Below are 27,831 nucleotides of genomic sequence, written 5' to 3' on the forward strand. Positions count from 1 at the left end.
CCTTGATCTGGAACAGGTCACTGTGGTCTCTCTTGTTGTGGACAGGTTTGCTATCCTTAGCCTTTGTAGTCGTGGTTGGTCTCACTCATCAGCAGCAGTGGTTCCTTGCACCTGACCTTGTTTGCGAAGCTAAAAAAAAAAAAGAATTTTATTTTTTAAAAAGAAACATGGTTCTGTATGGGCAGAGTAATGAAATATGGCATTCTGTATTGTATGTAGACACCACAAAACTTATTTGCCATGTAAAAAGTATGCAAAGCAACATTTTTTCTGTGGAGATTCAAAAAGTCTTTCCGTGTAAATGACATGTAGCAAGAATAGACCTGAGTTCAGGACCTTGAGCTCAAGTCTTGACAAAGCCAATTAGTGGCTGAAATTGGTGAAGCTTGGTAAGAATTCCTAAACAGACAAATTTCAATATCACCTGAGCAGCGAGTAGTGGGAACAAACCCATCCATTCCTCATTTAGAATCATGGCACAGGTGCTTTTCAAGCACAGAAATCCATTTGTATGTTAATAAGCCCTCAAGGAAGTTGAAGCATGCCACAAATAGACAACCACACATCAAGAGCCCAGCACACAGACTGTTAAGAGCCCCAGAAAACCGTAGACAGATTCTTTTAGCCTGCCACCGAGTCAGAGATTGGACAGAGTCGCTGTTAGTCAATAACAGACATTTATTTCCCAGGTAATGGACCAGATCTTCTACCTTTTATCCATTCATCCTCTCCAGACAACAGAAATTGCTGTCTGATTCCATTACTTGGCAATGGGCAAATTTTTTTTTTTTTTTTTTAAATATATATTATATAATAAGTATTATATACAAATGTTATTTATGATTAAAGCTTTGTCACATGCCAGTGCTGAGTGAATTGGGGAAAAATGTACTGGTATAAATATTTCTTGCTAGCCTTTTTAATTAAAAATATATATATTTGTTCTTAGGTCAGTTGCATCATTTAGTTGTTTCCTTTTCCTTGCATATTAGTGAGAAAGATGAGCCATTGTGATTTTGTCTTGTCATTTATTTGTTTCATTTCAAATGAGAATGTGACATTTTGAAATGTCAAATGAGGTTTAAATCAAGATATGTTTCACAGAATATTTAAGGGCACATTAGGGCATGTATTTACACAGGAATTACAAGATTAATGTTTTGTTGCAAATTACATTCCCCCCCTCCCTCACATTTGGCACTTGATCACTAATTTTACACTGCAAAAAATGCTTTTCTTACTTAGATTTTTTATCTTGTTTCCAGCTAAAATATAGAAAAATTGTTAAATCAAGAACTAATTATTATTTAGTAACAAGTTCCACAGAAATTTTACGTTCAGTCAATTTCTGACTTCAAAGTGTTATCTGAATTGTTATTTTTTAGTTGGCTCAACCTTTAGTGAACTAGTTTTATATGTTACCTCAACTAAGATTTATTATTTGGGCATCATAAGAACTACATAAACATATATTTTTATAGTTTTAAAAAAATATTAAAAAAGATTAACTGGTGTTTATCAATTACTAAAAACACACACTTTACAACACATAATAGCCTTTAATGAATAACAATCTTCATTTATAACATTTTTCATACAGACTAAACATACAGGAATGAAGAAAAAAAAGTCACCTACATCTTGTATGGTCAGTAAATTAACAGCAAATTTTCATTTTTGGGTGCACTATCCCTTTAAAGCTCCAGTTGACAAACATTACATCTGTAATACAACTGCAAAATTCAGTTTAAACTTTGTTTAATGAACTAAACTAAACAAGCTAAACAAAATGTTAGCAAACAAACATTTCCAAATATTATTACTGTTCACAATTATATCTTTAAAATGAGGTAGAAGTAAAAAAATTAAAAAATACATAATAAAATGAACCAGGTGTTACAGTATATAAAATCAAATCAAGTTACCTTTATTTACATAGCGCTTTATACAATACTGATTTGTGTCAAAGCAGCTTTACAGAGTCAAACAGGAAAATAGTTTGTCAATAATGCAAGAGGACATTAACAAGTCATTTTTCCAGTTAAAGTCTGTTCATTGGTGATTCAGTATTGATATCATCCAGTTTAGTTCTCTTCCAATAATGTCTGTGCAATCAGCCAAGCGCCCCTAAATAAGCAAGCCAAAGACGACAGCGGCAAGGACCCAAAACTCGATCGGTGACAAAGATTGAGTAGAAAACCTTGGGAGAAACCAGGCACAGTTGGGGGGCAGTTCTCCTCTGGCCAGACGAAACCAGCATGGCGTGGTTTAATTTTAGACTGCAACACAGGTCAGATTGAGCAGAGGACTTGTCTGGTTCTCGTGGTCTTGTCCCGATGGCCAACAAGACTGGAGGGGATCTGTCTCTAGGGCTCATCTAGCTGACATGGGGCTGTCGAGGTCATCTCTAGGTGCTGATCCACCATCTGATCTGGATACGGACTGGATCTGGGTGGCTACATTCACCTCGGAATAAGTATGAAACAGACTAATATTAGTGTAGATGCCACTGAGAACAGTAAAGCACATTATAATTGTAGTAAAAACTCTAAACATTTACACATATTACCTGGAATGAAAACAGTAAACTCCTAGTCTTGAAGGTACACACAGTATGTAGTTGCAGTGGAGCAGTCTGGTCACGAGCCAGTGTTTGGTGCCTTGGAAGAACTGACTGGGTTGCATGTGAAATCCTGCAACGATGACAAAGCACCAATGAAACCTTTGGCCACACCCTGATGGAGAAAGAAAAGTACATTTTAAGTTAAAAACAAATGAAATGATGCCTTTTAAATAATTTACAATGTATCAATATCAGTTGATTAAAATTTTGATGAAACAATTGCAATTTTTTTTTTTTTGGCGCAAATTCATTCCACAATCCATTGCAAAACAGGGAGCATTGATGTTTGACTGGATTTGTAATAGAATATGTACATTTCATATAATAGGGCTAAGTTACCTCAAATGGTATAAAAATAATATGAAAATATTACCGGGGTTCAAGCATTTTAAGGCCTTTAAGGTGGTATGCTTTTAGGGTCTAGGCCAACCTTGGATGTATAGCTGACAGTGAAACACATGGAAAATGGACAATAGGCTCACAGACACACACACACACACACACACAAATAGAAATGAAATGGTTAAACTATCATATTAATAATCATTAAGACACACACAGACACACTCATGCATGCATGCACACACATTTTGTTGCAGATATAGATATTTGAAATAAATGATAGGTGACAATACTTTTTGCAAGTCTTCTCTTTTTAAGAGTTTATATGTCATTTTCAGATTTCTCTGCGATCATAATATTGCAAAATTGTAAAAACTGACATATCTGTATGAACAAAATGGTAAACCTGAATTAAATAACATTTTAAATGTTATAAGTGATTTTATAATATCTCCATAAGAAAACCTTTGAACAGTACTGTTTTAGAGTTTAGTAAGCCCATTAGTGATCTTCCACTGTCATCTAGTGGTTATAAATAGCAATTTCTCATACAATGTGTTTTTAACCTTTATAACTATTATAGTGTTATTTTTGCCCAATCTCTCTTAAATTTTGCATGCTTGTTTAGAATGAAATTATACATCATTTTACGCAGTTTTAAGAATTTGTGGGCTTTCTTTTAGCCTTTGGGTACACTATGTAAAGAACATATCATAAAATGTTATATGGTTTATAGTTGTCCAAATGCAAATGTTCAACTTTTATTTTTTAATTTTTTTAATAATTATTGACCTAGAGAGTCTAGAGAATAGTACTGCACTGATTTTATTGATTTTAAGTTAAAAACTGAGGGTTAGTTCACAAAAGTAGGTTTTTTAAATAATCTCAAATACTTAAAAGAACAGTTTGATTGACAGCAGTGATCCTAGAGGCAAAGTTGTTCAGAATGAGAAGACATATTGTATGATATGAAGATATAGTGTATAAGTGAATATTATGAACATTTTATTGCAATTTGATGTCATTTACTATAGAAATTCTGTGTTTTTGAGGCCTTTTTAAATGTTATAGCGCCACCTATAGTCCAATCTCCATGAATCTCTGCATGCTTGTTAAGAGTCATCAGTCACATGTTTTCACCAATTTTTGTAAATGTTTTGAGTTTTTGTTTAGGTTTTATAGGTTTTTGGGTATATGTAGCCACACCCTTTTGTTAATGACCCCGTTATAGATAACCAAAGGACAAAAGTCAAAATTTTTGATAATTATTGATCTAGACAGTCCAGAGAATATTACTTAAGTGGTTTGATTGAGATTGAGCAAAAACCTAGGACTAGTTCGCAAAAGTAGGTTTTTAACATATGTGTGAATATTTCATGAACGATTTGATGCACAGCATTACTCCCAGAGGCAAAGTTGCTTAGAATGAGAAGATCTATCATATGATATGAATATCATGTGTATGTGTGAATATATGAACATGTTCTACAATTTGAGGTCATTTTATACAGAAATACTGTGTTTTTGAGGCCTTTTTAACTGTTATAGAGCCACCTATGGTCAGATCTCCATGAAACTGTGTATGCTTGTTAAGAGTCATCTGACACATGTTTTCACCAAGTTTTGTAAAAGTTTTGAGTTTTCGTTTAGGTTTTATAGTTTTTTTATATGTGGCCACGCCCCCTTTTTTAAATGAGCCAATTATAGCTAACCAAAGGACAAAATTCAACATTTTTTGATAGTTATTGATCTAGAGAGTCCAGAGATTATTACGGCAGTGGTTTGATCGAGATTGAGCGAAAAACCAGAGACTAGTTTGCAAAAGTAGGTTTGTAACATATTTGTGAATAATTAATGAACGATTTAATTGACAGCAATGGTTCTTAAGGCAAATGTTGTTCAACATGAGGAGATCTATCAAATGATATGCATATTGTGTGGATATGTAAAACACCACGTGATTACAGAGCCATAAAACTTGTTATTGCCAACTAGTGGTCGATTTCTTTCAAAATTCTTACAGACCTTTAGGGCCATGAGTCGAACATGCTCAGCGAGTTTTGTTTTGATCGACCTCCGTTAACCTTGTCTAATAGGTGCTCAAACTTCATTGGCCGATGATGGCCATGTTTTTTGAGATATGCCAATGTCATCATAGATACTTATATATTGGATAAAGACCCTGCATACCAAATTTCAAGTCGATCGGGTCGCATAGTTATAGCTGTTTTTATGTTTTTTCCATCTTACAGCACCACCAAGTGGCAGAGCTGCTCAATTTTTTTATTTAACCAAAGATTGAGCTCATACACATTTGTACCGAGTTTGTTGAAGATATCTCATTCCATTCCAGAGTTATGCTTCAAATAACATTTGGCTAATGGGTACCATAGACTACCATAGTACTAATTGACATACTGTGTTGCGCAAAAATCAAAATTTCAATATTTTTGCAGTGGTTGGTTCTGATCAGGTGAAAAACCTAGGACTAGTTTGCAAAAGTAGGTCTCAGATATAACTCAATTTTGTGAAAAATCTGAATTTTTGTTCGGCTGACCCAAGGATTGCAACGATGTTAAAAAAAGTTTTGCACTGTAGCGCCACCATTAGGCCGATTGGGGCGAGGCTTTGTATCTGAGTAGCGAGCAATACTACTACGATCTGACCAAGTTTCAGCTCTCTAAGCCTTACGGTTTGGGCTACACGATCAGTTTTACCGGAGAAAAATAATAATTTAAAAATCCTTACAATTACAATACAATTAAAATATAACGGTCCTGCCTGTTGTTGATAAATGGTGACGTTTTACAAATTGATTGATCAGTTGTCCCAGTGTTTACTGATCACGGTCTTTCCCTATGCGGGGACTCGTGTGCACTATCTACTGATTCACTAATGTTACAGGGAACTGACTGAGACGCTTTGAACGGCCTTGTGAAACGATTCAGTTGTTCATTTTCGTTTGGAACGACGAACTTCTCTTCCAAAGCACCTTCAGGAGACTAGAAACGGCATGTAACGTTCATCCGCCCCGTTTGAAAAGAGCGACATTTCACCGTGGCTTGTTGTTAGTCATGTTTAATGTCATCTTTTTACTTCACGGGACAATTGCAAAAGTTTACACACGCAAAAACCCATTCAACAAACCCATGTTAACTTCAAATGAGCGCAATACTGTGGTTTACATTAAGTTACACGTTTCATAGATTTCAGTTAAACATAATGGCTTAAAAAAAAAGAGAAAGACCGTGCAATCTCTTCATATCTTTTCACGTCACGGAAACACAAAAAATATCATACAACACGCCAAAATTAGCTAAAATTCATTGCAGTAACACAGCTTTTGACATGAAGTGTTTGATGGATTAAACAAGGTGAAAGACCGCATTCCCTTACCTTAAATTTCCCTCAGACATATCATACAATGCTTATACGATGTTTTTATATATGTTGTACATTTGTGTACAAATATATACGTTTTAAATAAAACATTTACACCTTTTTAATAAATTCAGTCTAAGGTTAATTACAAATATTTATTCAGCGCCACTTGACTTAACTTACCTGACGCCCCAAACTTGACATACACTGTCTTTTTTTTGACAGAACTTCAGGAAATCATGTGCTGGTGGTGCTGTTTGAGACATAGCTGCTCATTCAGTGTTTTGTAGAGGGGAAAAAGACAATAAGGTCAGAGATTAACAACACACTAAAAGTACTTTAACTATTTAACAACATGAACTTTGAATAATAAAATTTACTTATTTTTTGTTCACATCTTCCCTCAGGTAGACTGCATATTATCAGCAGATTAGTATCCTTCACGTTAATGTGTGCATTGCACAGCAGGATGTTGAGCTCATGAATAATAAACTTGCGCTTTCACACAAGTGATTTGTTGAAATTAAAATTCCGAAGGATAAAAGTGAGCACTAACCAACTGGATTACAGCTTGCACGCCTGCTGTGAAGTGAGAGTGACCAGCGAGCAAAGGCTGTTTCCAATTCTCACCATTTCCTATGTAGAATTACAGGTTGATGTGTTACATATGGTCTCTCATTATTAAATGGGCATACACTAAATTCCTGTGTATTCCCTAGAATCTATAGGATTTAGGGCAGGGAACTGGGATGGCCATGGCAGAAGCTTGGTTTTGTAACCAGTGACCCATTTTTGTTGTGATTTTGATATTTGTTTTTGGATCATTGTTCTGTTGGAAGATCCAACCTTGGCCCATTGTAAGATTTCTAGCAGGGACTGTCAGGTTTTTATTTATTTATTTATTTAAACAAGATGTCTAGGATCTCCGGTGGAAAAATAGGCCTAAAACATAAAGATACAGCAGTATATTTATTTTTACACTGTAATTTTTATCCCTGTGTGCACCTTGTGTATTTAATGCTAAACAGCTTATTTTTTAGTTCCATCTGACCATAGAACCCAGTCTTGTTTGAAGTTCCAGTAGTGTCTGGCAAATGAATACGCTGGAGTTTGTTTTTGGATGAGAGCATTTTATTTTCTTGATTTTTTCCCCCTTGAAACCCACCCAAACCACATGTGGTGATGTAGGTGCAGTTTTTGAAGAGCCTTCCATTTTCACATTCAAACTTTTCCAATTTTGCACACACCAGCTACTAGTCAGATCACAGTAAACTCTGATGTTTGTCAATGGTCACATAATATGCAGGTAAGAAAAAAGTGTATGTGTATATATATATATATATATATATATATATATATATATATATATATATATATATTACTACCTCAAGGCTCAGTATTAGGGCCGTTACTTTTCACGCTTTACATGTTATCCTTGGGAGATATTATCAGGAGACATGGTGTTAGCTTTCACTGTTATGCTGATGATACTCAGCTCTATATTTCTTCACGGCCCGGTGAAACACACCAAATTGAGAAACTAACGGAAAGCATAGTTGATATAAAAAACTGGATGACGAGTAATTTTTTTACTGCTAAATTCTGAATAAACAGAGGTGTTAATTATCGGACCTAAAAACCCCACATGTAATAACCTAGAACATTATCTAACACTTGATGGCTGCTCTGTCAATTCTTCTTCATCAGTCAGGAACCTAGGTGTGCTGTTTGATTGCAATCTTTCATTTGAAAGCCATGTTTCTAGCATCTGTAAAACTGCGTTTTTTCATCTCAAAAACATATCTAAATTGCGACCTATGCTCTCATCGTCAAATGCAGAAATGTTAATTCATGCATTTATGACCTCAAGGTTAGACTATTGTAATGCTTTATTGGGTGGTTGTTGTGCACGCTTGATCAACAAACTACAGATGGTCCAAAATGCAGCAGCTAGAGTCCTTACTAGAACCAGGAAATATGACCATATTAGCCTGGTTCTGTCAACACTGCACTGGCTCCCTATCAAACATTGGATAGATTTTATAATCTTGTTAATTACTTATAAAGCCCTGAATGGCTTCGCTCCTCAGTACTTGAGCGAGCTCTTATCACACTATAGTCCTCCACGTCCACTGCGTTCTCAAAACTCTGGCCATTTGATAATACCTAGAGTATCAAAATCGACTGCGGGCGGCAGATCCTTTTCCTATTTAGCACCCAAACTCTGGAACAATCTACCTAACACTGTTTGGGAGGCAGACACACTCTGTCAGTTTAAATCTAGATTAAAGACCCATCTCTTTAGCCTGGTTTACACATAACACACTAATACGCTTCTATTATTCAAATCCGTTAAAGGATTGTTAGGCTGCATTAATTAGATCAACCGGAACCGGGAACACTCCCCATAACACACAATGTACTCGTTACATCGTAAGTAGAATGGCATCTAAGCTAATATTTGTCTGTTTTTTTCCTATTCTGTTTCTCAGTCCATATCCGATCAGATGGTGGATCAGCACCAAGAGATGATGTCTACAGCCCTGATCGTTAGCAGAGACCAGGACACCCAGATGAGCCCCAGAGACATATCCCCAGCAAAGACCTCGATTACAATACAATAAAACAAAAAATATAACAAAATAACTAAAAATATAATAAAATACCTAACTACCTAAATACCTATTATTGTTAGAAATTGCAACAAAATAAAAAATAGAAATATAAACTTTTGAACTGCGGGTTTCGTCTGGCCAGAGGAGAACTGGCCCCCCGACTGAGCCTGGTTTGTCCGAAGGTTTTTTTTCTCCATTCTGTCACAGAGGGAGTTTTGGTTCCTTGCCGCTGTCGCTTCTGGCTTGCTCAGTTGGGGACACTTAATTTTCTAGCGATTATCGCCGATTTGATTGCACAGATACTATTTAAACTAAACTGAGCTAGACAATGACATCTCTGAATTCAATAATGGAATGCCTTTAACTTAAAATTGAGTGTTTAATCTTATCATTATACATTACTGACACTCTATCCTCCAATTTGATACTGTTAAGTGCTTTGACACAATCTGTATTGTTAAAAGCGCTATATAAATAAAGGTGACTTGACTTGATTATTTTTATATTAAAACGAGTTAATTAGTTAAAAATTATGTTTTATTAGTAATAATTAATAATAATTTGGCATTTTTAATGATTTAATTAATTATTTGCTTTTCATCAACTCACAAATTCCCTGCAGTTCATTCATAAACATCAGTAAAGAAAACATGTTATAACCCTGATAGCACACGTACATCTCGGAGACGTCTATTTGACGTCCGCATTTACATCTGCAAGACATATTTTTTAGGGTGTTTGCTCATCTGCAATACGTCTATAGGACGTTTCCTTTTAGATGTCAAATAGACGTCTATTAGATGTCTTTAAGATGTTTATGATTTAGAATGTATATCTGAAAGACGTCTGTCAGACGTCTGTAGACAGCAGATGCTTTCCAGATCAAGAGATCTTTAACAGACGTCTTGCATAATTAACATAATTCAGTTATGGACAGTGTTGGGTAAGTTACTCAAAAAAAAAGTAATCCACTACAAATTACTAATTACTTCTTTACAATTTTAATTTCATTACATTACTGATTACTGCATTAAAATCAGATTACTAATCAGATTACTAATTACTTTCAAGTTACTTAAGTTTAATTTACTTTTCAAGTTATCAAAACTAAAAAAGACACTACAAAGTGAAACTCATAAAATACTTGACACACATACGAAAAATATATCTAAAGAAAACTTTAAGTGTCTATTTTTAAATGAAGTTATTTTGAAAACAAATATTCTCTGATAAAATAATCTGTATGAAACCAACACAAGGCACAGTCTTGAGCTCACCTATAATGTGATCACGCCCACGCACATCGCACGCTATAAGATCATCCACGTGAAATCAGGCTTGAGACGCGCGAATATGTGAACATCGCCTCCATAAACAAAGAAAGATTCATCAAGTTCATTTCAGCTACTTTTAGTTTTTGGAAGAAGACGCGCTTTGAGGAATAAGCCTTGAATTTACCTTAGAAGAAGAATGCGATGCCAACAAGGCATAATGCGAAAAATCTCATTCTGATGAATCATTTATTTTTACTTTAAAATTTTAATTTTAAATAAATTTTACATTAGTGTTACTGTGACATAAACTTGTACACATTCACTTGCTGAACGTTTCCAAAACTATAATGCCAGACTAAAATATGTGAAATCGAGTGCAACATTTTGAAATATGATAGGCAACCTTTAATTGCATCTGAATGTTGTAGGACTCGTCTGCATTTTAGCTCGCATTCTCCGGCGATTTAAGCTATTAAAGGGCATACTGACGCGCAAGATGAATTTTACTTCATATTTTTGAACATTGCAGTCTGCATTTGTAACTTAAGTAATGTAATTTTATTGACAATAGTAACTATAATCAAATTACATAAATTAAAAATGTAACGCATTACATTACTGTTACCAGGAAAAGTAATTAGAATACAGTAACTCTGTAACGCGTTATACCCAACTCTGGTTATGGAATATACTTTCTTATGAGTTAGCTAAAAAGTAATCTAAACAAGCAGTCAGAATACATTACCTCGGTGGTTTTCAACCTGTGGATCGTGGCCCCCCCAGTGGCCCCCGATTGTTATTCATAAATATAATCACTTTGTTAATGAATGGGAAAAAATCAAGCCAGTAACTGTACTAGGCTTGAACCAGTGGCGCACCGGATGGGTTATCGATTTATTTTATTATTATTACTTTTATTATTATTAATAATAAATTACTTTTATTATTAAATTACAATTCATTTGCCCTGCAATAATTTCATAGTGCATCACTGCAACACAGGACAAATACAGACATTTCATTTAAAAGTAAGGATAAATATTCTGCAATTCCTTCCTAAAAAAATAAAGGTAAGCAAAGACGTATAGTGACTACCTACCACTTTGTGTTGTTTAAATGAAACTTTGCATTATTCAGCTTATTTTCACTTTACTTTAGCTTAACACATCATTTTACTGCAGTAAGCTTTATGTTGAGCCTAATATACATTTGCAATTTTCTTCTCTTCAGCTGACATACAGTACTCAGTAAAAGCTTAACAGCACCAACATTTAGTGCATTAGTGTAAAGAGCTTCACTGATTTTAATGGAACTTTGTGAGTTTGTGATGAACTGCACATTCTAGGCAACATGTAAGCTGTCTGTGGAAATCTAGGCAACATGTCCGTGGAAATGTAAGCTATGTGTTTGGTTGTGTGGGCCTTGAGTTGAAAAAGGTTTGCAACCACTCTATTACCTAAACTATATTAAGACCTTCTGTATTGCCCGGATCTAATATAATGTTACAGATCCGATGTTTTTCCCCAACAGTCACCCAAATGTTCACTTAAGACATAAATGATTAAGTATGCGTGAATACGTAAATACTGTAATTCTGTGTATATTTATCGGGATCGAGCGGATGTGGGAAGCGTCTTTATGCACCCACTTCGGATGAGAGTCACCTAAGTGAGCGGAGAAAATGTACTCCCCTCAGAAAATGTACAAATAAAGATAATTTTAGATTTTTAATTACTATTTGGAGCATTGGGATCGCTAAATGAGGGTTTAAAACTCAAATTTGACCAAAATCAACATTTTTCACTTTTTTGTTTTTGCCTGTAGCTCAAAATTAGCCTGTGCGCATTCCGACTCATTTTGCCAGCACGGGTCACATATTATTTTTTATACAATGAAATTATTATATTTTATAACATTAAATAGCTAATTTTGGCAGATGTATTGTAGAACCCTATAGAAATTATAAACCTTGAAATAAAAATCTCTTGAAAGAAAAATCTCTTTTAAAATAGCATTCCCTATCTGGCTAAAACACAAATCATACTAACCTGAGCTTTTCTCCCTGAGTTGGGTATGACTACTGATTCAACACGATGTGTATTGTGTAAATGTGTGAGAGTGCAGACATACGTACCTCCTCCAGCTCTTTTTGTGTCTCCTCTTCCATCCTTCTGATATCCTCCATGTTGAGTTCCACCCACTTATCAATCCAGCAGAACAGCTGCCGGTGAAAGTTGGTGAAGATTCTCTTCTCTTGCTGAGTAAATAACCACATCACAAAATACATGAATCCCAACAATTCCATTGAATTATAAGCCAATGCAGACACATTTACATAATGACATTTCATTTACTGTAATTGCATAGAATACAATATTTTGAGTAGGTATGTCAAGGCTAAAATTGTATTTATTTATTTACTTATTTACTTACTTAATCAAAAATCTCAAAAAAATAGAATTTGGGACAGTTTTATTCCTAATATACAATAATAATGCACATAAGCTGAGTGTTACATTAAAACCACTTCTAATATATGATGAATTTATGGAGCTATTACCTTGTGAATTTGTGGCCAAATTTTTCTGAATGGTTTCATGCATATAGTCGTGTTAATAGTGTCCTATGTGAACATGTTCTGCATTTATTTTCCCCAGGTTTTAGTTTTTTTTCTTGAAAATCGTATTTGAATGTGCGGCAACTATAGATGCCGGTGGGCAAATATGTTGTATGCACCCCTTCAATGACAAATTTGAATAGGAGGAAAACATTTGGCATCTAACTCAAAATAACTGCTTTCAACAGATCAATTTTTATTCATGAACAAATGTATTATGTATAAAAGTCGAAGAACATGTCTAGCTTATAATCTGTTGAATATGAAGCACTCTGAAGCATATCTGAAGCACTCGTATAGTTTGTATTTTGTATTTTTTGGTATTTTTTAGTTTATGTATAGGTAAAAGATTTTTTATATATATTTATAGTCAAAATTTATCAGTAGGATAGTTGTGTATAGGTTTATATTGTTTTACTTCATTGCTGTATGCCTGTATTTATGTAGCACCATGGTCCTGTGAGGCACGACATTTCGTTCCACTGTATGCCCCCGCATGTAGCGGAATGACAATAAAGCTGAACTTGACTTGAATATACAACAAACAACAAATCCATGTGTCTTAAAGTGGTGGAACATAGTGCAGAACAAAGTGCAGCCATTAAGTTTCTCCAACAGGGCATTTTGTATAAAAAAGTTAAATGAAAATAAGTAAATAAAAATAAATAGATATGTACAGTGCCCTCCAATAATATTGGCACCCTTGGTAAATATAAGCAAAGGCAGCTGTGAAAATAAATCTGCATTGCAACTTGTAATTTTAACTGAACAGAGGAGTCACGGCACATACAGGTGCATCTCAATTAGAATGTCGTGGAAAAGTTCATTTATTTCAGTAATTCAACTCAAATTGTGAAACTCATGTATTAAAATTCAGTGCACACAGACTGAAGTAATTCTTTGGTTCTTTTAATTGTGATAATTTTGGCTCACATTTAACAAAAACCCACCAATTCACAACAAATTAGAATACTTCATAAGACCAATAAAGAAAAAAAAAAAAAACATTTTTAGTGAATTGTTGGCCTTCTGGAAAGTATGTTAATTTACTGTATATGTACTCAATACTTGGTAGGGGCTCCTTTTGCTTTAATTACTGCCTCAATTCAGCGTGGCATGGAGGTGATCAGTTTGTGGCACTGCTGAGGTGGTATGGAAGCCCAGGTTTATTTGACAGTGGCCTTCAGCTCATCTGCATTTTTTGGTCTCTTGTTTCTCATTTTCCTCTTGACAATATCCCGTAGATTCTCTGTGGGGTTCAGGTCTGGTGAGTTTGCTGGCCAGTCAAGCACACAAACACCATGGTCATTTAACCAACTTTTGGTGCTTTTGGCAGTGTGGGCAGGTGCCAAATCCTGCTGGAAAATGGAATCAGCATCTTTAAAAAGCTGGTCAGCAGAAGGAAGCATGAAGTGCTCCAAAATTTCTTGGTAAACGGGTGCAGTGACTTTGGTTTTGGACCAACACCGGCAGATGACATTGCACCCCAAATCATCACAGACTGTGGAAACTTAACACTGGACTTCAAACAACTTGGACTATGAGCTTCTCCACCCTTCCTCCAGACTCTAGGACCTTGGTTTCCAAATGAAATACAAAACATGCTCTCATCTGAAAAGAGGACTTTGGACCACTGGGCGACAGTCCAGTTCTTCTTCTCCTTAGTCCAGGTAAGACGCCTCTGACATTGTCTGTGGTTCAGGAGTGGCTTAACAAGAGGAATGCGACAACTGTAGCCACTATGTGTGGTGGCTCTTGATGCCTTGACCCCAGCCTCAGTCCATTTTGCTTGACAATCATCATAAGGCTGTGGTTCTCTCGGTTGGTTGTGCATCTTTTTGTTCCACACTTTTTCCTTCCACTCAACTTTCTGTTAACATGCTTAGATACAGCACTCTGTGAACAGCCAGCTTCTTTGGCAATGAATGTTTGTGGCTTACCCTCCTTGTGAAGGGTGTCAATGATTGTCTTCTGGACAACTGTCAGATCAGCAGTCTTCCCCATGATTGTGTAGCCTAGTGAACCAAACTGAGAGACCATTTTGAAGGCTCAGGAAACCTTTGCAGGTGTTTTGAGTTGATTAGCTGATTGGCATGTCACCATATTCTAATTTGTTGAGATAGTGAATTGGTGGGTTTTTGTTAAATGTGAGCCAAAATCATCACAATTAAAAGAACCAAAGACTTAAACTACTTCAGTCTGTGTGCATTGAATTTATTTAATACACGAGTTTGACAATTTGAGTTGAATTACTGAAATAAATTTATTGAGATGCACCTGTATTGTTATATTAATGAAAGACCTTTTGATCTTTTGTGTGTGTGGTGTGGGGGGGGGTCTCATTGTTTCTCTAGTTCATGTTGGCCACAATTATTGGCACCCAATTATTGCAACGTCCTTTTTTTTAGCAGCTCTGTGTTTTCTCCTATAATGCCTGAAGAGTTTGGAGAACACCTGATAAGACATCAGAGACCATTCAATCATACAGAAACTCTCCAGATTCTTCAGATTCACAGCTCCATGTTGGTGCTTCTTCTCTTCAGTTCACCCCACTCATTTTCTATAGGGTTCAGGTCAGGGAACTGAGACAGCTATGAAAGAAGCTTAATTTTGTGCTCGGTGACACATTTTTGTGTTGATTTTGGATTATTGTCCTGATGGAAGATCCAACCACAGCTCATTATAAGATTTCTAACAGAGGCAGTTAGGTTTAGATTTTATTATCATTTGGCATTTATAATCATGTGGAACAGGAAGTCATGGCTGGACAATTGCATGCTCATAGTCACCCTGGTGTGATAAAAAATGTAAATATGAATGGGAATACTTCAGAGATATTTTACTCATAAGAATTTCGGCCAACATGCATTGGAGAAAAAAACATTTATTTCGTCATGAGATTTTCTCCCCACTTTCAATTGCTTTACTTCAATTGTTTTTGTGAATTTTTTTAATGAAAGATCAAAAGCATAAACAATGCAGATTTATTTTCACAGCCGCTTTTGCTCATATTTACCAAGGGTGCCAATATTAGTGGAGGGCGCTGTACATGGGAAACTCATGTGCACTCAGGATAGCTCATGCACACTGGCTGATCTAGCCTGAAAAATAAGCTTTTTATAATGCTATTTGAGCAAAAGAAACAACATTTATGATACAGTTGTTGACAGATTTCTTTGGTGATTTCAAATATGAAATTTAATCGTAAGCTTAGTGAACAGTTTTGGAGAATTTGATGTTTCCCCATTCAGAGAGATAGGAGCTGCACTTGCATGCCCGAGAGGCGTTTCAAAGATGGCTGCCGAGTGACATGACATTTCTTAAAGAGACTTTGGCATAACTTACCATCAGACTCTCCATCACTCATGGCATTTTAGTTATTCTAATACCGACCTTCCATAAATCGCCTTCATTTAGTCATTTTGACTTTATTTATGAAACGGATAACCGCTAAATCAGTGAGTGAAAGGCGTTGCCTAGAAATGTACAATGTTAAAAAATAAGCGGCAAGAAAATGACAGCGTGAAAATACATGCATTATATAGGCCTAGCGGGTAAATTTGATTTATAGGTATAAATGCTCCGTTTTTTGATCTGGTTTTATCTAAATAATTTTTAACATTGGATTGTAAATTACATAATTTTAGTAAAAGTCAATGACTGGGAGACTTGAATGTTTTGTTGAAAATCTGTTATGTACATTTGAAAAACAGCCACGGGTAAAATTAACCCCGTGGCGGTTCAAGTGTTAAATTCACAGGGCCAGGAAGAAAAACACACAAATTAAAAAAAAGAGTTCAACTAAAAAAAGGAAAATGATGTCACATGCAACCTGCATGGACATCTAGCCCATATATATAAACTGATATATTCAATGAATCAATTGATCCAGTTCACAAAATTGATCTTGAATGATTCATTTACAGACTGATCTGGTTCTTGAGTTCAACTCAATAAATCCATCCAGTTACAGTGGTAAACAGCCCACAAGAAGGGAATATTATCATTGAATAACATAAATTTCAATACAGAGTATAATCAAATGGAGCAAACTGATTTCTATGATGCTTTTGCCTCTTTTTTTAACCTTTAAAAACTCTGGTCTCTATTCATTGTTAGTGCATGGGGGAAAATCCTCTAATTTTTTCATTTTGTGTTCTGTGGAAGAAAAAAGTCATATGGGTTTGGACGGTGAGAAAAGGGGTCCCTTCCTTCCAACTTGAGCCCAGCAGTCCTTGGCCAGTCTTGACTGAATTACAAATAGCTGGATCCTCATCTGCCTTGTAGTCCTGCATATTAAAAATGAAAATCAACCTAGGCTTAGTTTGAAATCTATATACTAAACTTCAGTGAATGATATTGGATTATCAACCTCAGTGAATTAAATATCAAGCTTCATTTTGTATATAATCCATTCTTAACCACCAACACTGTAAGGATAGAATTTGGAAAGCTGCTTCACTAAAGTTTATTTCCTCTTCAAAACTGCAAATTTTAATCCCTTAGTAAGCAGATTCATTAGGGAATGTGTCAAAACTTGCATCAAGTACGCCCATATAGACTTACGTTATGCATAATAGAGCACTAGTCATTAAAAATTATTCAAGGACAGTGAGGTAAGGAGAGGTTAAGAAAAGACAAGGACCAAAAAAAAAAAAAAGATAGACTTAATAAACCTGAGAGAGTAGAAACCAGGAGAGCTAGTGAGAAAAACAGCTGCTGGTAAAATAAATGGACGAAAAGCATTTAATTTTAACTGGACCTCCAGGGCCTCGCAATTGTAAATAAATCATGATGCGCCTCCGGCAAAATAACAACTTCTCAGTTTCTGTACAGTTAGTGAGGCAAACAAGCATTGAGGGCTTGTGCGCGCGCACACACACTGTTACACTGAGAACAAACCGACCTGTTTAATACCAAGTGTGCTGTCTGGAGGCCAAAGCGTGATGATACGGTAACAATGCATGGTGTGAATTCATGTAAAACAGAGGTTTGTTTGTGTGGCAGGCTATATAAGCCCTTAATTACTCGAACTCAACTCACGGTTCTCAGCACAATGCCTGCAGCCATGCCTGAGGCCAGAGCCTGATAGGGCCCAAAGAAACGGACAGCCATACACCAGAGAAAACTGCTTCATTAGACCATAATCCCTCTTTCCCCTCACACAAACACTCCTAACTAGCTAATCAATGGTGGAGAGGAGCATTACATTACTAAAGTCATTTTTTCACCCTCTCACATGTCCTCAGATTCTTGAAACCGAAGACCTTGTTAAATTGGTCTTGCTTTCTCTTATACATCATTAACTAAAATAATTTGTTAGAAGCCAAACCTAAAGAAACATTTTTAATTATAAAATACACACACACACATACATACACATATACAGGTGCATCTCAATAAATTAGAATGTCTTGGAAAAGTTCATTTATTTCAGTAATTCAACTCAAATTGTGAAACTCATGTATTAAATAAATTTAGTGCACACAGACTGAAGTAGTTTAAGTCTTTGGTTCTTTTAATTGTGATGATTTTGGCTCACATTTAACAAAAACCCACCAATTCACTATCTCAACAAATTAGAATATGACATGCCAATCAGCTAATCAACTCAAAACACCTGCAAAGGTTTCCTGAGCCTTCAAAATGGTCTCTCAGTTTGGTTCACTAGGCTACACAATCATGGGGAAGACTGCTGATCTGACAGTTGTCCAGAAGACAATCATTGACACCCTTCACAAGGAGGGTAAGCCACAAAAATTCATTGCCAAAGAAGCTGGCTGTTCACAGAGTGCTGTATCCAAACATGTTAACAGAAAGTTGAGTGGAAGGAAAAAGTGTGGGAAAAAAAAGATGCACACCCAACCGAGAGAACTGCAGCCTTATGAGGATTGTCAAGCAAAATCGATTCAAGAATTTGGGTGAACTTCACAAGGAATGGACTGAGGCTGGGGTCAAGGCATCAAGAGCCACCACACACAGATGTGTCAAGGAATTTGGCTACAGTTGTCGTATTCCTCTTGTTAAGCCACTCCTGAACCACAGACAACGTCAGAGGCGTCTTACCTGGGCTAAGCAGAAGAAGAATTGGACTGTTGCCCAGTGGTCCAAAGTCCTCTTTTCAGATGAGAGCAAGTTTTGTATTTCATTTGGAAACCAAGGTTCTAGAGTCTGGAGGAAGGGTGGAGAAGCTCAAAGCCCAAGTTGCTTGAAGTCCAGTGTTAAGTTTCCACAGTCTGTGATGATTTGGGGTGCAATGTCATCTGCTGGTGTTGGTCCATTGTGTTTTTTAAAAACCGAAGTCACTGCACCCGTTTACCAAGAAATTTTGGAGCACTTCATGCTTCCTTCTGCTGACCAGCTTTTTAAAGATGCTGATTTCATTTTCCAGCAGGATTTGGCACCTGCCCACACTGCCAAAAGCACCAAAAGTTGGTTAAATGACCATGGTGTTTGTGTGCTTGACTGGCCAGCAAACTCACCAGACCTGAACCCCATAGAGAATCTATGGGGTATTGTCAAGAGGAAAATGAAAAACAAGAGACTAAAAATGCAGATGAGCTGAAGGCCACTGTCAAATAAACCTGGGCTTCCACCTCAGCAGTGCCACAAACTGATCACCTCCATGCCACGCCGAATTGAGGCAATAATTAAAGCAAAAGGAGCCCCTACCAAGTATTGAGTACATATACAGTAAATTAACATACTTTCCAGAAGGCCAATTCACTAAAAATGTTTTTTTTATTGGTCTTATTTAGTATTCTAATTTGTTGTGAATTGGTGGGTTTTTGTTAAACGTGAGCCAAAATCATCACAATTAAAAGAACCAAAGACTTAAACTACTTCAGTCTGTGTGCATTAATTGAATTTATTTAATACACGAGTTTCACAATTTGAGTTGAATTACTGAAATAAATGAACTTTTCCACGACATTCTAATTTATTGAGATGCACCTGTATATTTGTCATCAAATTAAGGATAAAACAAAAATCAAATAGTTTGCTTTGCAAATGGTGATCATTGTTAATGACATGTTTGTGAATGACTGAGAATGAGGTTAATTGAAAGAGGGCACGGGACAAATTAACATTTAAACCAGCAGTGGCATCACTGTCTGAGTACTGAGCGAGTGCGCGTGCCCGTCATTTGTTCTGTAATGGTCAACTTCCAGCAGACGGACACGGAGGAAAAGGTAAGCGCTATAAATCTACTTGTATTCATCGTTTTTACTGATATATAACGTTAGATGTCACCAAAGATTAGTAGTGTTTTGTATTTTTGTTGGTTTTCCAATTTAATTGAATAAATAAATGCTCTGTTCGGTTAGCTCACGAGCAGTCTCATGAGGCTGTCTGAGGTAACGTTAACTGTTAAAACCTTAAGATAAAATGTTATACCTTTCTTTTAGTTATTTGAAATTAAACACGATAAACTATACAGTATTCGCTTTCAAATTATTTAAACTTTAACCGTAGTAAAGTTAATTAGTTTGTTTGACTGCCTGCCATTTGCCGCTAGTCGATGATGCTCATGCTAGCCATACTGTAAACTTGAATATAAACCGCTGTATAAAGTTTAATTAGACCGAGGCTGCCGTTCATGTTCAGTTAATAATTTCCGCCTTTCCCCCTCAAGTGACAGGCCTGTGAATTGTGTCCTCTACTCGTTAATGGTGTTTTTCACATGCATGCTTTTTATGCTAGTTTCATTCTCAAATAGATCTGATACCTTAGTTTCAACAAATCTTTAATAAACAAATGGTTCACTGAGTCAATGATTCAGTGAGTTTCTTATAAGAAAAGATACTCCGTTGTTACCACCTAGTATCATAAATGTCTTATTCATTAAGGCTAGGTTTTTTTTTTGTTTTTATTTTTGTCATCAGGCGGAGAGACAGTCTGGGCAGCAGCAACAGTAGAGTTGGGTTTCAAGAACTGGTACTACTTTGGTTCCTGACTTGTTCAGTACTGAAAAATGGATATAAACTACAGGATCAATAGTGCTGCTATCAGTATTTTAGTAATGTTGATTCATTACCCCTTAGACACAACCACATATCATCCAAACCATCTCCAAGTGGATGGCAGCAAGGATCCAGGATCAAGAGATCATTCATCATGAAGACTGGTCCATAGGAAGCAGCGAATCCTGGGTGAAAAACTAAACCTGGTTGTTTCAGCATCACTCAGGTAAGACAAAATACATTTAAATTGATTTCAGTTGGTTATATGTTTCAGATCATCCTGACCATTCTGTTGTCCTGAATTTGAAGACATGCTGGAACTGCATTTTTCATGGTTGAAAGATTTGTGCAGCGGTATCCAGACATATAAGCACCCTTCCTGGACCCACACGACTAAAGGCTCAGGAGAAGAGACAGGATTGGATTTAGGGATGCAACGATAACCCCAAACAAATGGATATGTAATTATTGTACTAGCTATGACAGGCAGCAGATAATATCACTCCAGTATGCTTAATGATCCAGTAAAAGTTATTACTGTCAGATGTAGCATTTTCAGAGTTTCTTTCAAAAAGTAAATTACCTGAAAGAGACTGAAATGTTAAGTAAATGTAGGAAGAGCTCAATAATAACGTGCTAAAGTCTGTAAATGAATTTGAACATGGATGTGTTCAGTAACTGCTTTAAAAATATTTTGTAATTTTAGATTTGGAATAAGGTCTGATTGTTGCAGGGTTTGATAGTGCAAGTGTAACAACAATATTAAAGTCATTTATATATTTTGAGATATGAATTTCAAAATTAATATAAATTGTTTTGTATTTTTTCCACAGGTGATAACAGGCTTCATGACAGTGAACATCGGTCGGTATCAAGGTGGTGTGATTGATCAGTCTAGAGTTGGTGGATCTTCTCTCAGAGACTGTGTGAACAAAGTCATGCACAGGTATGTATTTACCTTGCATTGTTTGTGTGTATTGCTGCATAATATTTCAGTACATTTTATATATATGATTGCCATAATAATAAACCCAGCCTTTGATATTACTTGAATTCAGGTTTTAACCTGTCACACACCATTATATCTCCTTATATACATGCCTGTTTTCTTGCTTTTATGATGTCCATACTAACTAGGACAGTCAGCCAGACTTGAAAAGAAGCCATTCAAAGCTACACCTTTATACTATGTAATTAAAGGTAATTTTGGCCTTGTAACATTAAAAAAATCTCTTGTTCCTTGTCTTATGTAATTTTTATTGGTACCCTTTATCTATTCAGGGGACATTCTCTAAAAGACTACCTGTCTTTATCAGAAATGTCCTGTTCACTTTCACAAAGTTACACACCTAGCTAAGGGTCTTTCTCAAGGGCACCACCGTGGTATTGAAGAGGGAGCGGAGAAATGCTGTTTTTCACAGCTAAAAAAACACCTAAAATCGAACACGCATTTAATGCAGAAAACCTTTTACTGACATAAGATTATTGTAGAGTAAAATATCATATAATGTTGATTACTTTTTTCTAATGCTTCGTTCATAAAATGGATGCAAAATCTTGTTCCATTGTATTTTAAATTTGGTTGTAGGACCATAAAAACATTTTCAAAATTAGTAAGTGTCATTTACCTCAAACCTTGCCTTTTGATTTTTTTGATTTTTATATTCATATTCTCTTCCCTCAGATGCTTTGAAGAGGTGGAGCCCCAATACTACAAACTCAGACATTGATGCAGCAATGGGGGAACACCTGAAGCATGCTCTAGGAAGAGCTGGGGGTGGTGGATATAAAAATTGAGCCATAAATAACTTTCACAGACTCTAAAAACATGTACATATGTGTTAACCATATTCCAGTATTTTTGTTGTTTACTTGTTTGATTTATGGCTGTTTAACAGTAATGCAAGACTGTTAGGGAAAAAAATTGTACTTACACAGCTTTGACTTCAATGCATCAATGGTGGAACACATGAATCACACTCCTGGAAGAGCTGGTGGTTTGTGGACCAAGAAAATGAGAGAAAACATTTAATAAAATTTTTTTTGAAAGACTCTAAAAATAGTTATTAACTTAATGTGTTAACTATGACCCTGTACTTTTATTTTCTTGTGTAAATAATGGCTGCTTAACATTAATGTAAAACTGTTAAAGAAAATGCCATTGCCACAAATTTAGAATTAACCACATTCTACTATTTTTATTTTCTTGTTAGATAGTAGCTGTTTAACAAATGGAAGACATTTTTCAAAAATGTAATATTCACAATAACATATGTTGTGCTAAATTACAACACTATTCTTCTTGCTTAAGTCCACGAATAATGTGTTATTGTTTGTGATGTACACGTGATTAAAACGTTTTATAGACTGTGATGGGAGGAGTCAACGACAGACACAGTGGGTGTGGCATCAGGGGGCAACCGACTCGTCACAAAAATCAATAAAATAAAGTGTCCAGGGGAAAGAAGTGTCCAAACGAAACAGGGGGATCTGGTGTCCTCGTTGTGCTACGGGGCTTGTGAAGGAGGGCAGTGTTCCAGGAGGAAGGGTCCAGGGAAGGGGCGGAGTCCGGTTGCCGCACGCGCTCCCGCTCTAGTCCGGTTACGAGGGGCGGCGGCTTCTTTTGAGCGGAGGCTCTTCCTCGGCCTTTGGCGGGACTTGAACGGCCCGGCATCCTGGCCCGTCGGCCGTAATACGGGTGCGGCTTTTATCCTGACTCTGGATCCTGCGGCTCACATCTCTGGTGGCGTGACGTCCCTCAACGCACCCTTCCTGGACCCACGAGGACACCAGCGTGCATGCACGGGGGGAAGAGACCGGTCTCTCGAGGAGAGGCGCGCTTGGCATTTAACAGCGGCGGTGATGAGGCTTCATTCAGTCCAGCTGTGCCTCATCACACGCCGCCAGCCCTCGTTGATTCTACGCCCCTCCTCTCTTACACACCCACTCCCGTCGGGAGCCTGGTGAAGGGCGGCGAATAAGGGACGGGGTGGTGATGAAGAAAAGGGGGAGGGCAACCGACTCGTCACAAGACGTTCAGGTCGGACTGGACGGATTTTGGACCTTTTTACAACCTTTGTCAAGTTCAGATGTGTAAACCTTAAGACATAATGTACTGCCTTTCACGATGTTACACAATGGGTGTGTGATTATTTTATATGCAGGCTTATATACTTAAATTAATACATTAAATTGACACAAAATAGACATCCAGAAGATGACACATTTAGACTTCCAGGGACGTGCAGAAAAGACGTGTAATTCACGGCCATAAGACATCAAAGACGTCGGTTCAATTTTCATTTTGGATATATTTTTCAACCATGAAGGGAGGTGTCGGAGGGACGTCTTTTCAACGGTCGTTAAAGGTCCAAATATTTGTTGGGTATCTACAAACATAATCCATGCCATCTTTTAAAATGCTTGATGAATTCAGTATATTTCCCAAAATATAGGCTATCCAAATGGTATCTTACATGATAATACATGTAGTGCAATAATATGAAAAGTTATCATGAGACCAGCTGATCACGTCTACAACGTTCTTCATGGGACTAACAAGCGACGTCTTTTGAGGACGTGCCCACGACGTTTATGGGACGTTAGCCAAGATTCTAAAAAATGGAACTTTACCAAGACATCCTCACAAGGTCGCCATAAAGTAATGTCGCGCTGACCAAAGGACGACGAACTGGCGACGTTGTCACAATGTTCTGTGTTTGCTGGGTAGTAATGTTGTCTCTGTTATTCTGGTCTGTGAGCTTATATGCGTGCAGGGTGCGTGGCTTTAGATGCAATTGCAGGGAGGGTGGATCGTTCGCTTTCAGTGCTATCAGGCTAAAGTTAGCATTTTCCAAGATCTCCTACTGCACCTTTAAGCTTGATAAGTTTTTTTTTTTCTAAATGCACATTGCACAGATATTGATGTTTCAGAATGTTTTGCACTGTTCTACTTGATTATACACTAAACTATTTGAATCGGATAAGCTTTTTTTTATACTATTTGAACATGTTATGATAGTGGTGGGCATGGGGAATATTGATGTTTCTATTCAGACTGTTATTTTAAAGTGTCCCTATTATGCCATTTTTAAGGTTGCTAATATTGTTTTATCTCCTAAAACAGGTTTACATGCATCCAAGGTCAAAAAACATTTTAGTTCTCTCAAAAAATCAATTTAATTTTACCTCATTTCTAAATGATTCGTAAACGACTCGTGCGAAGCAGTTCAAAGAATCGGTCTCCTTAAACCCCTCCTTTCTGTGAGCCCTCACTGCTGTGATTGGTCAGATGGCGCTGTCCTTTGTGATTGGTCTACCGCATATGGAAACAAACGAGTGTAGGAAACGAAACGCCCATTGCCATGAAGGAATGACAGCTTTGGAGACTTGTCAATACATAGAAAAGATGGTATTGTAATTTACCAATTCAAGCCGGATTCTGATGATTGATGATTGAAGTGGCTGATCGACAAGAGCAGGACGTTTCTCAGTGGTGAGTGTCAAGTTTGTGGTATTATAAGATGAGATAAAACAAATTTACTCTCAAAGCTAGGGTACAGCGTCTTCTCGACATGATGTTAACCACACGTAAATTTTACTGTGTTTGTGAACGGGCAAGTTGTTCGCAAGAACGTGGGCGGACATTATGCAAATGGACATTATGCATTTTGTGACCGTAACAGAATAAGATTCGAACTCCTGATGACTCTAGTCGATTGTGAGCCTACTGTTTTTTTGTTTTTTTTTGATAGACAATAACTTTATTTATCGTCAGTACCGTTTCTAGGCATAGGCAAGCTAGGTGGTCGCCTAGAGCGCCACCAGCTGGAGGGGGTTGCCAATGAGCGTACATATACGGCCGCTACATTTTAACAGGGATCAAGAGTGGCATGGACATCCTGAAATATGATTGCCACCCCCACAGGTTCCCCCAACATCATTGGTCTAGAGCAGGGGTTCTCAACCTTTTGCAAGCTGGGCCCCCCCAAAGCTGGTTCATTGCAGTTGGGGCCCAAGTGCATTCATTACTAGGCTATTGCTATAATTGGGAATTGGCACCAGACCTCTGATATTAATTTATGCTTTATTATTGTTATTATTACTAGGCCTAATAGTAGGCATCATCTGCATTTTTTACAGAAGCTTGCAGGTAGGTGATGTTAATGTGAGACCTGAGCCTGCTTTGCCTTGCAACGATCCTCAATTCTTGGCTCAATGTTTGATAAACATAGCCTCAAATCATCCTCGATTTGTGCACGATTGCGGTATTTAGTTTTGAGTGCAGTCATTTTTGAGAATCCTGCCTCACACAAATATGTCGACACGAAAGGAAGGAGAATCTTCAAGGCGACGTCACAGAGTTCAGGATATTCTTGCATCAATGCTGCCCAGAATGACGAAAGAGGGCAGGAGCTAAAGAGTTCCTTCAGTCTACTGTCACTCTTCAGCTCAATAAGCTGTTCCTGCATATCAATTGATAGCTCGTTTGCTGTGCACACAATCGGATCTCGAACCCACGCAAAAGAACGATAATTATAGGGGGATAATCCTCTTTAAAGTACGTCGCAAATTGTTTTCTCATTGCTGACAGGTGCTCAGACGCTGATTGAAATAGGGAGGAGAAATCGTGTGATGTGCCTGCATCAGTGATAAAGTCTGCAAGGCTGGGGAACATGTCGCAGTTCCCTCGACTGATGCGGCCATGCCAGAGGTCTAGTTTTTGTGTGAAGGCGTGCACTTTGTCAAGCAAAATATGAGTTTCGCGGCCTTGCAAAGACAGGTTGAGGCCGTTCAAGCGGTCAAATATATCGACCAAATAGGACAGAGACACAAGCCACATAGTGTCATCCAGATGCTTCGCCAGATCTGATTTGATTTCTGTCAAAAACCACTTCACCTCCTCTCGCAGCTCATACAACCGCTGTAACACCCGCCCCCTGGAGAGCCAGCGAACTTCAGTGTGCAGAAGCGCCAAACCTGATATTGCCAAGTGCAACGTGTTCCTGGGTCAACATCTTTGTTGACCCTGGAACAACATTGTGATTAACCAATCAGATTTCAAGAACCAGTTTATAATTTTTGTGAAGTTTAGGATTATAATCAGTGTTTGGTGCTTGTACATCAGTGTAATTCATCTATCAGTTCCTCAGATTTTAGGGATTACTCATGGGTAAGGTTAGGTTTAGGTGTAGGAATATGGTTAAGATTATATTTTTGGATTAAAATGTTGTTCCAGGGTCAACAAAATATGTTGACCCAGGAACACGTTGCACTTGGCAATATCAGGTTGTGCGTGCAGAAGCAGCTGTTCGCGCCCTGACCCCATCTCATGGCAGAGGACCCCAAACAAGCGAGAGTTTAGCGGCCGTGATTTGATGAGATTTATCATTTTCACGGATTGGTTCAGCACGGAGTCAAAAAGAACCGGCATTTTTTAGCAGCTAGTGCTTCGCGATGGACCATGCAATGTGTCCATTTCACAAGTGGAGCTACTTGCTGAACGCGAGCAGCTAGGCCACGCTCACGCCCCGTCATTGCCTGCGCACCATCCGTGCATAGGCCAACGCATCGGTCCCAAGCCAAACCATTTTGAGAAATCAAACAAATGAGCGCCTTTTTCTAAAGTCTATGAGCGCAGCACACACAAATAAACTAAATTGACACACTGCAGTTAAATTTCAAAATGTGGTGTTTTTATATTTATAACATTTGAATACAGTTCAGCAACATACATCACACGACCTGCGACCAAGAGAGCTGACAATTGATCATCCCTTAATTTACCATCACCTCACGATTGAAAATGTGACACTGATTTCATATGACAGTTCAACAAGTTAATAATATTAAGTCACTTACATTTTAGACGAAATAATGACTGTTTTGGTCTATTTTAGCAGCGAAAATAGATCCGATGAATCCAAACAAAGATCATAGCATATATCGCTTCTCACAGCAACACTCAATCGTGTTCTGAATGATTCAGTGTTTTGAACGAATCGGTTGAGTCAAA

At 37.2% G+C, this 27,831-nt stretch overlaps 1 protein-coding gene across 18 annotated transcripts; it reads right to left on the reverse strand.

The window, feature by feature from the left end:
* Positions 1-27,831, reverse strand: LOC131541009 (phosphatidylinositol transfer protein beta isoform-like). Of its 18 annotated transcripts, XR_009271376.1 has the most exons (7): positions 27,678-27,826; positions 22,751-22,807; positions 21,102-21,216; positions 20,891-21,001; positions 12,370-12,492; positions 6,530-6,614; positions 1,562-2,735 (listed from the first exon to the last, which is right to left on the reverse strand). XR_009271376.1 is itself a non-coding variant. In XM_058776472.1 (3 exons), exons 1-3 carry the CDS (start codon positions 22,616-22,618, stop codon positions 82-84), a joined length of 345 nt encoding a protein of 114 aa, XP_058632455.1. In that variant the 5' UTR covers positions 22,619-22,734; the 3' UTR covers positions 1-81. The 18 variants fall into 18 exon arrangements, 2 of the variants coding, with proteins under 2 accessions (XP_058632455.1, XP_058632454.1); XR_009271375.1 differs by having other exon boundaries at positions 20,891-21,209; positions 27,678-27,828; XR_009271373.1 differs by having other exon boundaries at positions 20,891-21,216; positions 27,678-27,828.

The sequence above is a fragment of the Onychostoma macrolepis genome, chromosome 05 (assembly GCF_012432095.1).
Source record: "Onychostoma macrolepis isolate SWU-2019 chromosome 05, ASM1243209v1, whole genome shotgun sequence".
Lineage (NCBI taxonomy): Eukaryota > Metazoa > Chordata > Actinopteri > Cypriniformes > Cyprinidae > Onychostoma > Onychostoma macrolepis.

What these genes read in the sequence shown, in the direction of transcription:
- LOC131541009 (XM_058776471.1), bottom strand. Translation starts at nt 22,618, where the DNA reads ATGGCTCAATTTTTATATCCACCACCCCCAGCTCTTCCTAGAGCATGC. An exon ending in ATCAAAAGGCAAGGTTTGAG is followed by an intron (nt 12,493 to 22,444) that starts GTAAATGACACT and finishes TTATTTACTCAG; the next exon opens with CAAGAGAAGAGAATCTTCAC. An exon ending in CACAAAAAGAGCTGGAGGAG is followed by an intron (nt 2,736 to 12,369) that starts GTACGTATGTCT and finishes TTTCTCCATCAG; the next exon opens with GGTGTGGCCAAAGGTTTCAT.